This window comes from Typopeltis vanoorti, chromosome 5 (genome assembly GCF_054136105.1).
Source record: "Typopeltis vanoorti isolate ZY-2024b chromosome 5, IOZ_Tvanoo_1.0, whole genome shotgun sequence".
Classification (NCBI taxonomy): Eukaryota; Metazoa; Arthropoda; class Arachnida; order Uropygi; family Thelyphonidae; genus Typopeltis; species Typopeltis vanoorti.
Window position 1 is genome coordinate 167,319,326 of NC_143553.1, and position 15,272 is coordinate 167,334,597.

At 38.5% G+C, this 15,272-nt stretch overlaps 1 protein-coding gene across 1 annotated transcript in view; it reads left to right on the forward strand.

The window, feature by feature from the left end:
* Positions 1-15,272, forward strand: part of LOC150107040 (sperm-associated antigen 1-like) — a 190,864-nt gene that overhangs the window by 37,967 nt on the left and 137,625 nt on the right. Inside the window, exon 3 of the mRNA XM_090393546.1 lies at positions 8,727-8,818. Within this exon, the coding sequence (XP_090249672.1) occupies positions 8,727-8,818 (92 nt within the window). The remainder of the gene's footprint in view (positions 1-8,726; positions 8,819-15,272) is intronic.

Sequence of the window (15,272 nt, forward strand, 5' to 3'; positions counted from 1 at the left end):
ACCTTCATTTACACTTTCAACGATGCTCTCACACCTATCTGGGCACTACCTCGCAATTCTCTTTCACACTGCCATTTTCTACATTCTGACTATTGTTAACGATATCACTCTCGCCACCCGAAACACGCTTGAGATCCTCATTCTCCTTACACTTTCTGCACATATTAACTGCACTATCACCATCTAACCAGACTCCCACTGCTCTTCGCAAAGCATACATCTTGCAGACAGCACATTGCATAAATTCGTTTACATCAAAACTCTTAAACAAACATGGCGACCTGGCCGCCATTTTTTTTTTATCGGTGCCATATGTACGCTATCTTATCTTAAAAATAATAATTAAATTATGATTGTGATATGTATTATTATCCCTATATCTCCCATGGACTCAAAGACTCATTGTGGGAGACCCCTTTGTCACACACACACACATAAACAACTCACCATGCCGTTCCCTTAAATACATACAAATTCTTTGCAGACACCACACTTAGGCAATGAATTCCAATTGTTCACAATTCTGCATGCAAAAAACCTGCTTCTAACTCCCTTGTTCACTCCCCTCCCTCCTCATCTCCTACCATTTTATGAAAAACCTCTTCAACATTAATCTTATAATAACCCCTTACTAACTTGTACGTCTCCAGAGACCAGAAACTACCTCAGTCGATTGCCTCTAGATGCTTTCCAATATTTCTTCATCCTTTCGAAAACCATGTGACCAAATTTGTGCACAACAGTTCACATGTGGCCTAATCATGGCCTTATACAATGGAACCAGAACCTCCTTGATTCTACAAGTCAGGTTTACCAGATTAATGTAGAAGAGATTTCTTCCAGTTGAACCTTTGTAGCACAATTGGAAGAACGACAATACATTGTGCCCTTTGATTGGAAAAGGCCTGAGTTCAATTCTCGTTATGAAGAGAGGATTCTTTATATGGTTTTTTTTTTCAATTTTAAGGCAAGTTGGCCAATCTCATATAAAGGAAGCAGGGTTTTCCCCTCCCAGAAACTAAGGTTTTTCATTCCACATACAGACAAATCACCTATGAGAATACACATAATTTGCAGATAAACTATACTAGTGGTGGTGGTTAGTTGAATGGTAATAGTGTTATAATTGGAGAATTAAGTAGTAGGAGACATGGTGAGATGTAGTTAGCAGAGTAGATAGAATAGAATGCTCTCCTGAGATGAGACCTTGGACTCCTTGGAGATGTTATGTAATAACAATAACAACAATAATAATAATTATCATAAGAAGGTAAGCAAGGGGGTTAAGAGCAGATTTTTTACATGGATAGAATGCATCCTGAGAATGTGGTGTGTGGGTATGAGTGGGTGGGTGTGCAGAAAGAAACAGTGAAGGAGTTTAAGCCATGGTTTGTTGAGATTTTGTGTGACAGTGGGGAGACCTGAAACAAATGAGTCTTTTTGACTTGATACAGGACTGTTAATAAGAATAATAATATTGATATTGTAATGTAACCTATGGTTCTGAAAGCAGTTATTTAGTTGTTTGCAGATGATTAAGACCTCCAGCAGCTAATGGCTAAAATGAGTTGTAGTAATCATTTGCATAAAGGTATATTGCCGGCCTGGCTGGCCGAGTGGTTAGTATATCTGTTCTCCAGCCAAAAGGCTGCGGGTTCGAATCCCGCTATGGGCACGGATGTTCGTGAATGTTTCTGAAAATACTAGTGGTGGTAATGGGCAGTAGATGGCATTGGTGAAGTTGCTGTTCATCAGTGGATTGAGTGGTGGAGACAGTTGTAGAGTAGGTACCCTCTCTCGATGAGTCTTTGGACTCCCTGGAGGTGTCAGGTAATAATAATAATAATAATATTAAGAATAGTTGAGGAAGGTGACTTGCTTGGTGTTGAAAGAGTTCCATGTGAAAAGAGTTCTTTTAATATGGTCAGTAGAAGAACAAATGGTTATGGAAGGATGATATTGGTTAATGAATATACTTGAAAAATTAAAGGAACAATTCATAGCATTCGTGTACATACAGGGTGTTCGGGATAAATTTGACAGTTTCGTAAGGAAAAAGAAAATCTTCTTTGTATCTATTAAATTTAATGAATTGACAAAAAAACATTACAGGCAGAGTTAATTACAATACTATCAACAAGATTTACTCAAAATAACCACCATTAGCATCGATCACAGCTTCAATTCTGCTTTGGAACCTCGAACAAGCTGATGCTACAGTCTCCCTGGGAAGGGCCGCAAAAACTGTTTTAATTTTATCCATTAACTGGGCTTTTGTATTACTGGAAGTGCGATTGGTGTCTTTTTCAACTGCGCCCCATACAAAATAATCCATGGGGTTAAGGTCTGGGGAGTTTGGAGGCCAAACATTTGGACTGGTGAAGTCGTAGAAATTTTCAGACAACCATTTTTGACTTTTCCCAGAGGTGTGGCAAGGGGCCGAATCCTGCTGCCATACATACGGCCTACCATTGGCTACCCTTGTTATCCAGGGCTTGACTACAGTTAGCAACTCCACGAACAAAGCCCGAATTCCAATGCCAGGGTTCTTCAACACATGTTCCTGCAGATTTGCGAGGAATTCTGCTGTACGAACGCAATCAGATCGTCTGCTAGGGATCTTTCTTCTTGCTACATCCTCGTAGTCACCATTGCAAGTCTCTAGTTCATGCCTGATTGTTTTTACTGTATTCAGGGAGCATTGGGCAGCAGTCGTAATATCCTTATTTTGATGGCGGGCACGAATCATCATGATACAAGTTATTCTCTTCCATGATTCAGGTGGGTTCCAGCTATCCATCCTTTCTGACATCTTGTATATGAATGAAGAAGGGTCCAAACTTTTAAATGAAGAGAAGTGTGTGTGAATACATGTAACTTACGGAAAAATATAATTAATTATAAATATGTCAAATTTATCCCGAACACCCTGTATATAATAAGCTACCTGCATGTTTTTTTTTTTTTTTTCGTATTCTCTTGTCTGTAGTCTATATGATAGAGTTGGACAACTTGCAGATCTGAGTTCTTATCTAGTGTCTTATTTATGCAGGCATCTTTTCACATGATTGATAGGTCCAAATTGGACAAACACAAAATCAAATTCTTTCTCTCCTCATAATCATTTCCACGATAATGCCCATTCCTATTATTAACACAGTTACATAACATTGTTGCTCTTACACACAGATTTTCATCATTTCTCCCATAATAATTTAGTTTCCCTGACTCTCTGTTTTAGGTCTCAATGATTAGTCCCAATGATTAGTTTTCCAAGACTCATACCAAATGCATTCAAGTATAGGCCATCTCTCTTATGCAAATCTAATTTTTTCCCTCAAACTCACTCCATACATCCAAAAATTGACATCCACATTCGTTCTACACAGCCTATGCATCGAATCATTTGCCGTTATAACCCTTCTTAATTCATTTTTATCATATCTAGGTAATATACTTATGATTTTACTTTCTCAGTTTTTGCTCTCGCTTCTTCCAGCAACCCTTTCATATCCTCTCTCATAACCGTTAAGTTGTTAGCACTTACTACAATTATGATCTCTTTTACTTTTCTTTTCCGTTTTTCAATTGCACGTGCTATATTTTTAATTTTTGCTCCAGGAAAACTCGAAGTTATAGTCTACTCATCAATAGCATGTTTTATGATGCAGTCCCCATACCAAATAATATCCTTATTACAATCAATGTTATTTATCAGATATTTTCTTTACTTACTAACTTATCTCATTCTGTAATTTGTTGTTGTTTCTTATTTTGCAGCTTAATGTTCTTATCCTCCCTATGTTCATTTAAACACCGATTGACTTTTTGTAATTCCCACATTGTCTAATATCTAAGAATATCTACAAGATATGGAAGAAGAGGTATTAGGGGAGGGAAATTACAGTGACTAATATTGGATGAGGAGAGGAGATATGATTATGACTTATAAGTCAGTTTATTTATTTATTCTTATGGCAAAAAAAGAAATACAGAACAGCTACAGGTCAATGTCCAATCTGGAAAGTCAATCCAAGGCCTCATCTGTTACCTTGTGGATGTCCTGTAGGCCACCACAGTGAAATTGGCGCCTTGGGCAGTCGTTCACAATATCAGTAATCGTCTGAGCCACAGGAGAACAATCACAATAAGGTGGTATAACAGCCCCCATTTATGTAGTAGGTAGCCACATCTGCCCTGGTTAGTTCTGATCCTGTTGATTGATGACCAAATCTTCCTAGGAAGAGCAAAACCAGGCTGCAGAGCACAGGGATCTTCTACCAGGAAGCCATTTGTTAGGAGATTGTTGGACCAGTATCCTCTCCACATGTCAGGTGTTGATGGCAGGGCAGCTGAAGAGAGCTCATCCATGGACTAGAAAGGCTTTCTAGATTTTAGGCGAAGACTAGGTAGATTTATGAGTCTGGTGCAAGGGCAGGAGTTGCTCAATGCTTTGTTAAATTCTTTAATCGAGGCTTGTCTTCTTCGTATGTTTGGTGGAGCAATATTAGCTAGGATAGGCATCCAGGAGAGAGGGTGCTTCTCTCTGTCCCATTAATTTGCCATGGTAGAGTTTAGCTGGGTGTCTATAATGTTAGTGTGTGTGCACTTCTTTCCCAGACAGGGGTACAATATTCTGCTGCAGAGAATGCAAGGGCTGGTGCAGACAACCTTAGGACTTCTGCACCACAACCCCAGTTTGTTCCAGCAAGCCTTGAAATGATATTGTTTCTCATTATAATTTTGTTGGACAGGTTGGCGATTGTTCAGGTGAAATACTGTGGACACAGTTTTTGTTGGATTTGGCTTCAAGTACCACTGCTTGAAGTACTCTTCCAGGATGTTCAGGTCTGTGTTCAAGGTTGATTCCAGGTTGGCAAAGGAAGTAGATTGATGTAGGATCGCTAGGTCATCAGCATACATATGCTTGCTTGAGCTGGTATGTGGTAAGTCATACATGTAGATGTTAAAAAGTAAAGGGGATAACACAGAGCCCTGAGGGAGACCATTGTGAAGGAATCTGGACCTGCTCTTTTTTCCACTAATATGGACCGGATCTTTCTGTTGGAGAGAATGGATTCAAAAAGCTGGAAAGTTTTTTTGCACCTTATAATATTTCCTAGCTTTAGGAGGAGGCCCCTGATCCAGACTGTGTCATAAGCTGATGTTAGGTCAATGAAAGTAGCTCCAGATTTAAGTTTCTTTTAGAAGCCTGCTTCAATCTGTGTTGTCAGGGACAGGACCTGGTCACACCAACTTCTTCCTCGCCTGAAGCTAGCTTGTTCAATCAGATGCTCTTTCGATGAGTGGTGAAAATCTTTTAAGGAGAATTCTTTCAAAGAGCTTAAAGGTCGATCAAAGCAAGGAGAAAAGCAAGGATTTTTCACATAATTTGGATCTTTCCCTGGTTTGGGCACAGCAATTATTTTGGCTTCCCACTGCAGATTTAGTAGTTTACCAGTCATTATAATTTTTGAGAAAAGGACAGTCAGCCATGTTTGCCTTGTTGACCGAGATGTTTTAGAAAATCAGGGAGGATACCATCCACTCCTGCAGCCTTGCCATTCTTGGTGAGTTTTAAGGCTACCTGCCTCTTCCCAAGATACTGGGTGTACAAGTTCAGGAAGCTTGGGGGCCCCGTCTTCAGGATTTGTCTGATGGAAGATTGCACAGTAAATTTCCTGATAGAGCTGGGACATATCCTGATCAAATGGCTAGTCATAAATGATTAGCCATTTGATCAGGAGTCATCTCTGTTGTCCACCTAATTTTCTCAGAAGTGACTACCTTACCTCAGTCCTGAAGTGACCAGCTTTTCTGGCTAGATGTAGTGAAATGAAGTTCATGGATGGTTGAGATCATCTTTCTTGCCTGTTTTTATCCAGCATTGCTATGAGCTCCTTAGCAACAGTTGGGTCTTCAGTTTTTTCATATTTGGCTGAAAGTTCCTCAGTTTCTCTACTCCAGCATGGGATGTATTGTTTTCTGTAGCCTCTAGGAATAGCGGCTTTGGTGCAGTTTTCATTAGTTTAACAAATCTTGGATAGCAAATAGGAGTGGGCAGAATTGCTCTAATGGTTTGCTCAATTTGTTTGTGAAATGCATTCCAGTTAGACCTGCAAAGGTTTCATCTAGCGATTGGTGTTCCTCTGATGACTGGGATTGATGTGCCAGTCTCTATTGGTGTAGGACAATGCTGACTATTAAGGAATCTGCTGAGGATGGTTCTGGTTATTGGCAGAGGGTGGTCTTCAGTCTTTGGAGACTATGCACAAATGTAAAGGTGTAGGTTCTGTTCCATCTGGCTGAGTGGGAAGTGCCTTCCTTCTTGGCATCGTAAATCAAATACAGGTTATGTAGAAAGTTTTTTACCTTGGGTATATACTATGTTAAAGATACCAATCAATTTTATAAGCTACGTTTTTTAATCCTTTTTCCCAAGTAAGCAAACAGACAAGTAAGTCAAGTTTGCAGCTGCACGTAGTGCAACTCCTGGTAAAGGTGGAGCAAGTTCTGATCACTTTCCTTAGAATTTTCCCCTAATGCAAAGCACATTTCCTTGCAGAAATGTATGATGCTATATGCATTAAGATAATGGTCACTACTCATACTGGTTTCGACCTTTATTGAGGTCTCGTCAGTGGGAGCCAGACCTAAAGAATGCCAAGGGTGAAGTAATACGGAGCTTATAAATATTTTACCTAAAAAACCTAGCTTATAAAATTGCTTGGTATCTTTAACAAATACAGGTTATATTTATCCATCCAGTTAACTAGATTATTACCGTCCCAGTTGTCAGAGGAATAGCCCCACATGGTGTGATGAGAGTTGAAGTCACCAACATAGATAGCAGGGTGAGGTGGTGGTCGGGTCCATCTGATCATTGTGATGGCGGTTTGTAGACAGTGTAGATGGCAGTATTTTGAATTTTAATACCTGTTGGAAGTTTATTTTGCACTTGGTTAGGTGCAAGTGTAAACCTTTATCCAAGTGTAAGCAAACAAAGTTTGTGCCTGAAAATATCTTCAGGACTGAGGTAAGGTGGTGCATCACCAGGAAACTCCAAGCAAAGGTGGATCAAGATCTCATCATTCCTTGTCTCAGTATCTCCCATAATCTCCATAATGCAAAGCACATCTCCTTGTGGACATGTATACTGCTATGCATTAAGGGAAGGGCCACCACCCAGACTGGTTTCGACCTTTATTGAGGTCTCGTCAGTGGGAGGCAGACCCAAACATGGAGATACCAAGGCAGAAGCAATAGGAGAGGTCATATTTACCTATAAAGGTTGAAACGGGTCTGGGTAGTGGCTCTTCCCTTAATGCATAGCAGTATACATGTCCGCAAGGAGATGCGCTTTGCATTATGGGAGATACTGAGACAAGGAGTGATGACAGCTTGGTCCACCTTTGCTCAGAGTTGCATGGTGTTGCACCACCTTATCTCAGTCCTGAGGATATTTTCAGGTGCAAGCTTTGTTTGCTTACACTTGGATAAAGGATTAAACTAAATTTATTATAGTCTAACCAAGTGCAAAATAAACTTCCAACATCTTTCTCTAAATCGAGAGTAATTCAATAATAAGGTGGTACACCTGTTGACAATCCGTATAGGTAAATATGACCTCTCCTATTGCTCCTGCCTTGGTATCTCCATGTTTGGGTCTGCCTCCCACTGACGAGACCTCAATAAAGGTCGAAACCGGTCTGGGTAGTGGTCCTTCCCTTAATGCATAGCAGTATACATGTCCGCAAGGAGATGTGTTTTGCATTATGGGAGATACTGAGACAAGGAGTGATGAGAGCTTGGTCCACCTTTTGCTCAGAGTTGCTTGGTGTTGCACCACCTTACCTCAGTCCTGAAGATATTTTCAGGCCAAACTTTGTTTGCTTACACTTGGATAAAGGATTAAACTAAATTTATTATAATTTTAATACGTATGGCGTATTCTGCATCAGGTACACATTGGGTTATGTCCTTGAGACCAGGCCGGATGTAGGTTGCCAGGCCATGCTTGGGTTGGCAGTTATAAGACACGAGAATTAGGCCTGGGATCTTTAGTCTATTGAGGGCCATGTCAGGCACATGGGTTTCCTGGAGAGCCAAGACGTCAATTGCTTTGTCTTTGGCTATTTTGCCGATGATTTAGGTTTTGGATTTAGATAGTCCTTCTATGTTTAGGGAACATATCTTGAGCAATTGTTGTTTAGGGGACTGTAACTTATTTTTCGAAGCTTGTCCTCCACCCAAACAAGCAATGCAATTTTTGTTATTCCTGGCAACGATCGAGCTGGCATGTAGCTTTTTAAGTTTTGTATTCATCATAGTTGCTGTAAGTGGTCCTGGAGACTTGGTACCTTTAGACGCCTTATTTGAGACATTAGCTTCATGTTATCTGTGATTCATCTCTGGGACTTCTTTTGTCTGAAGCACCAGCAATGTACCACAAGGTAACACTGCTGGCAGGGGGACCACGGGAAGGTTGTCTCAATCCCCCCCCCCCATCTTTTGTTTTCCTATCACAAAATGATAGAGATGGGAGAATGGGTTAATTTGGCAAGTTAATTCATCCCTTTCTCTTTTCCTTTTTCCTTCTTGTATTCCCAGAAGCTGTATAAGATTGTTGTGAGCAATATAACAAGAAGTCGATTATTTTTTAGTAATTTCTTTGTGTATGATAATTCCTGTTATAGTTATTTAATTTTGTTTCATACTGTTGGCAGAACACAAGAAAGAAAACAGGCAACATCACTGAATGTGAAGACATCTGATGATAAAATCAGACTTCTACTTTCTTCATGTGTGGATTCTTCTGGTAATAAAGAAACTAATGTAGCATACTGTTTTTGTCTATATATAACAGTTAATAAATTATGCATCAATAATCAAAAATGAAAATATTTATGAATTTAATAAATAAATAAATTAATTAATTGGCAAACATAGATGACAGTGGTGATAGGGTTAATCACTTTGTCACAGCTAAAATTAGAACAGTGAGAAGTAAAACTAACTGGCTGTGGAAGACTGTTGCACCAGATAGATGAATAATCTTTTTCTTATGCTCTTCATGCCTTATACCACATAAGCTGAGATCCATTTCTTCCAGATATCTCTGTCTTGTGCTACTAATTCTGCTTTTCTCCAGCTCTCCCAACCAGCCTTTCTCCTTTCTTTATCTGTCATTCTCTGCCAAGTTAATTTAGCCCTTCCTTAAGTTAAGGAAGGGCTAAATTAACTTAATTAAATTAAGTAATATAGTTAATTAAATTAACTATATTACTTAAGTCCATCACCCATGAAGTGATGGAACTTAAGTAATTTCTCTGTTTTATTCTTTATCCTGTTTGTTGGAGAAATTACTTAAGTCTGTCACTTCATGGCCATCAGACACAGTTAAAAAACTTATACCCCATTACGCCTGCTTTCTCAGAATATATGGTGTCCTGAAAAAGAAGACACAGCCATGGGCTCACCACTGTCTCCCCTTTATTATTATTATTATTATTATTACATGACACCTCCAGGTTAAGACCAGCCTTTTCAGCTGTTTTATACAATGCATTTGATTTTGTTTGTATAACAGTGTATTTTGATAATTATCAAGACTATGTCATCTGCATATAGATTATTATTATTATTGGACTCCTTGGAGGTGTCAAATAATAATAATAATCTACATCCTCCACCTGTGACACAGTATTCCATTTAATTCCTCTTCTTACACCTGTAACTTTTCTCATTATCCAAGCATTGGCCATATTAAGCAGGAAACCAGAATTACAAAACCCTGTTTCATATCAGTCTTCATCTGAAATAATTTTGATGTTATTTTTGCTGTGCAATAACACAACTTTTACTTTCTTTATCTTTATCTTTTTATTATTATTATTATTATTATTATTATTATTATTATTATTATTATTAACACCAAACTTCCATGGAGTCAAGAGTCTCATCTTAGGAGGCATACACTGTTACACACAAAGAACATCAAATTATGCTTTAAACTCATTCAATGTATATGCATTCACCACAATGTCAAGAAATGCATACCACTCGCTAACCACTTCCCATTGCAAAAAACCTACTCCCTCCAACTCATATCCCCTTTATACAGTTTCAAGAGATGTTGAAAGTTTTTCCACTTGGTTATACTATAAATTAAAGATGCCAAAAATTTATATTCTCGGTTTAATCTTTTATCCAAATGTAAGCAAATGCAAGTGATGTGAAGTTATTAGCCTCTATATATGAGTTGCCCAGTCGTGAAGTTACTTTACGTGCAAACTTTGTTTGCTTACACTTGGATAAAGGATTAAACTAAGAATATAGTTTCTTGGCATCTTTAATTTATAGTATAACCAAGTGGAAATACTTTCAACACCTGCCTCTAATCCAGAGTATTTTAGTAAGATGTGACACCTTTTGGCTACTTGTATATGGAAAAATGACTTCTGCATTACTTCAAACTTGGTATCACTTCTGAACCTGCCTTTCACTAATTAGACCTCATGCTTTGCCCAGTCATGAAGTTACTTCACGTGCAAACTTTGTTTGCTTATATTTGAATAAAGGATTAAACCAAGAATATAATTTCTTGGCATCTTTAATTTATAGCTTCAAGAGATGTCCTCTTGTTCTACTCCCCCCCTCCCCCATTCTATGAGAAATTTCTTCAAAATTAATACAGTAACAACCCTTTACCATCTTAAATGTCTCAATTATATCCCCTCTCTTCCTCCTATTCACAAGGCATTGCAAACTGCATTCCCTCAATCTCTCTTCATATTCCACATCCTGAAGACTAATTAACCACATTAGTGTGTCTTCTCAAGACCCTTTCCAATATATTCTCATGGCCATGAAAACCAGTGGATAAAATCTGTGCACAGTACTTCACATGAGGCCGGATCAAGACCATATACAATGGAACCAAAACCTCTTTATTTCTGCATATCAAGGTCCTCCTCATCATTGCCAATCTGACGTGACGACTTCACGACTTGTACAATGTGATTTTGAACTTCAGACTCTTGTCCACTACCACTCCAAGGTCTCTTGTCCCCTACTTCCTTGAAAATGGGTTTCAAAGTATGCACAAAGTGCATACTTTGAAACCCATTGTTGCTTAACAAATATCAGAATTTTACACTTTGCAACACTGAACTGACAGTTCCATACTATTGTCCACTCACAGAATCTATTCAAACCTCGTGTAAGGCCACAACATCTGCTTGATTCTCATCACCCTACCTAGTTTTGCATCATCTGTTAAATCCATCCCAGTATCATTAATATACAAATTAAATAATGATGGTCCCAAAACAGATCCCTATATACCATTAGTGACTTTCTGATTCTGGCAAATGGTAAACCCCCCCCCCCCCATACAAAACTTCTGATAGCAGTTTGAGAACCAGTTGCCTATTCATCTCACTAATCTATCATCCCCCATATGCTTCAGTTTAGTTACCAACTTGTGGTGAATCTATCAAAAGCCTTTGCAAAAAATGGGAATAGAGTGACCGATGCAGAAAACATAGTGGAGTTGTTCAATGAACATTTTATTGGAGTATTTCATCATGGAGAAATAGGTTTTATTACTAGAAGGAAAGGGCAGGTTCGAGGTTTAGAGGAGAGTGTGTTCCAAATAGTGAGTACTCTGAATGTCAGTAAATTTAGCACATTCAGTTTTTTTAGACCTGAAAGTCTGGTTACGGGAAAGGTACCCAAGGAATGGAAGGAAGGTAAGATAGTGTCATTGCATAAGGGCGGTAGCAGACTGGAAGTGTCTGATTATAGGCCAGTTTGTGTTTCATCAGTAGTTGTCAAGATCTTGGAGAAATTAGTGAGGAACCATATACAGCATTGGGCAAATGAAGGTAATGTTATCTGTGAGAATCAACATGGATTTGTTAAGGGGAACTCTTGCTTTAGTAATATGATTGCCTTTTATAATAAAACGACAAGAGCAGTTGATGAGGGAATCTCATATGCCATTTTTTTGGATTTGGACACTGACCTGCAGAGATAAAAGAGTTATCATTCTGTTGTATAAGACCGTGATCAGACCACACTTAGACTATTATTCTCAAATTTGGTCCTCAGGATTTGAAGGGGATAAATTAACTGTGGAAAGGGTACAGAAGTGGCAGACCCTTCAATTCTCTGAGATTTAGCATTTTCACATATGATTTTAATTTTATGCCTTTCTTCTATGAATTTTCAAGGCTTGTCTGATACCAATATTTGTTCTTTTTCCTCTTGCCAGAAATTGCCAGCCTAGTTGGCTGAGTAGTTAGCGTATCTGCTCTCCAGTCAAGAGGCTGTAGGTTTGAATCCCGCCAAGGGCATGGATGTTTGTGATTGTCCTACTAACTGTTTATGATATGTACTGCTGTAAACCTGTCCTGGTTCATTATGGCCTTTGATGTCTTTGTGCCATAAAAATCAAATCAAATCCCAAAAATCTTACCAGAAAACAAACAGTCTCTTGCAACTTCAATATATACATTCTAAAATTTTTCCATTGCCTCTCAGTCATATTTTCTGAGACTTTTAAATTTTCTCACTTTCTAGCTTCTTGTATGTGCCTTGAATGTATTGGATGCTAGCAGTTCCGCTGCAGTCTTGTGTGATAGGCAATGGAGGGGATTTCTGGGGAGCATTTAATATTTTTTCTGTCGTATGGAAATTATAGTCATAGGCTAAGAAGGTGTGACATAAGTGAGTGAGTTCAGCAGTAAGAGCATTGCGATTGTTACCATCCCATACATTAATCGCAAAAAAGATATCTAGGTGCTCAATAAATATCAGCTATGCATGGTATTTAAACCTTATGTCAAATTGGCACCTCTTACCTAAGGACAAACTCTCTTCTTTATCACATCCAGGAGTTTATGAAGTGCCTTGTTCTTGTGACCGTGCTTACTACAGACAGACAGACAGACAGGAAGAACTGTTGACATCCACCTTGGTTAACATACAAAATATATCTGGCACTATTGTTATAAGTAGAGAGTAGTTTATTCAGGAGTAGAGTCCACAAGAAGGCCTGTGACTAGTGGTGTGATGCGGAGTTCTGTTCTTAGACCACTGCTATTTAATTTGTTCATTAATGATATAGGAAAGGATCTGAGAGGAACTGTTCAGTTATTTGATGATAATGCAAAGTTGGGAAGAGCAATAGTGAATACACATGATGTCACAATTTTGCAGAATGATTTGGATAAATTGGCAGACTGGGCTAAGGAGAATGGATGTCAGTTTAATGTAGCAAAGTGTGAGGTTATGCATTTTGGGGTGAAAAAATTATCAGCAGTATACCACATTGGTGGAACTCCAGGAAATTGATAAAGCCAGAGACTTGAGTGTGTTAGTGGATAGGGAGTTAAAATTTAGGAGGCATGTAGCAAAAGTGACTAAATCAGCTCAACAGATTACTTGGTTACTGAAGACAAGCAGGTTATTATTCCTCTTTATTGAGTCTTGATAAGGCCCCATCTTGACTACTATACACAGATCTGGGCACCAGAGTTATGGGGATGGTGATGGGGATCCTCTATACTTTCTCCCCATTCACCCCATGGTGATAGGGAGAAAGTAGAGAGGATCCAGAGGCGAGTGACCAAGATGGTAGCTGGTCTATGGAATGAACCTTACAAGAACAGGTTGAAGATTTGTGAGTTACAGAAACTGGTTGATAGACTAATAAAATTCTAAAATAAAACTAATAAAGTTTTATTTTAGAATTATTGTTATTATTATTATCAACACCCGACCTCCATGGAGTCAGAGACTCATCATGGGAGGTACTCACTATTGGAAAAGGGGTGATATGATTGAGACATTCAAATTACTGAGGGGTTTTTACAAGATTAATTCAGAGGAAATTTTTCAGAATTGGTGGTGGTGGGAAACTACGGGCTATCCATGGAAACTGAGCAAGGATGTTAGAACTAGGTTTTTTACTTGGTGAGAATGGCAAATGAGTGGAATAAGCTGTCAGAGTCTGTTGTGTGTGCCATGACTGTGAATGAGTTCAAAGCAAAGTATGATAGATACTGTGCAAATGCTGAATATAGTTCTTGACATGATGTTTACGATCTCCCTCGATGAGTCTAAGGACTCCTTGGAGTTGCCCGTAATAATAATAATAACAATTATAAATTGGGTCTAGCAGACCATGCCTTGGATATCTCTTCACACAGAATCAAATGAAGAAAACAAAAGTGCTACACAGAAGTCATAAGTCAGAGAGAGAGAGATTGTTTTTGGAATCAATAGAAGTTTTAAAACATACTCCAAACCTCAACAAGTATGGCTGTATAAATTTACCAAAAATCTGAGAGACAGTCATTTTAAGATCTAATTAATATTTGTTTTCTCTCTTTTTCCAATATAGATGGCACCTAATTAGGACTTTAGTTCCTTGTGTCGTTTATTAAAATTTTTTTAAACCGGTCCCACTGTTATACAAAATTGTTTCGTATACTGTGACAAACTGTTTTTGTGCTCTGAAGATGCTGGATATAATGCCAGCAGAATATCAGCAAATAAGTTAATAAATGTTGTTTTCTTATCATTCTGTGTTGTCATCAATAGTGTGAAAAGAAATAACAGGTAAGTGGAACTGTCATTCAATGTTGCAGAGTGTAAAATTTTGAGATTTGGTGAGTGACAATGGAATGCAAAGTATACACTTGGTGGGGAAACTTTAAAGGAAGGAGAGAAGTTGAGAGATCTAGGAGTGATGGTGGAAAAGGACCTGAAATGCAGGAGCCACATTGCACAAGTCATGAAGACATCACATAGAATAATGGCAATGATGGGGAGGACCCTGACATGCAGAAATAGAGAGAAAGATTATGATGCCATTGTATAAGGCCTTGATCAGGCCTCATAAGGATTATTGTGCACAGATTTGGTCACCAGATTTTCACAGGGACCAGACTATGTTGGAAAGGGTCCAGAGAAGATTCACAAAGGTGGTGGTCAGTTATTGAGACATATAAGCTAGTCAGGAATTTTTTATCAGGTTGACATGGAAGAGATTTTTCATGGGAGAAGGGGGGGGGGAGGGATAGAACAGTATATTTATATGTATGTGTGTGTGTGTGATGATTTGTTGTATTAGCTCGGAATTGGAATATGTTCATACTTTTATATACTGACTGATATCCGAGAATTAGAACAAACAAATTAAATTTATTAAATACGCAACATGTTTCATCGGAGTGGCCAACTTCTTCAGGCATGAGAGAACA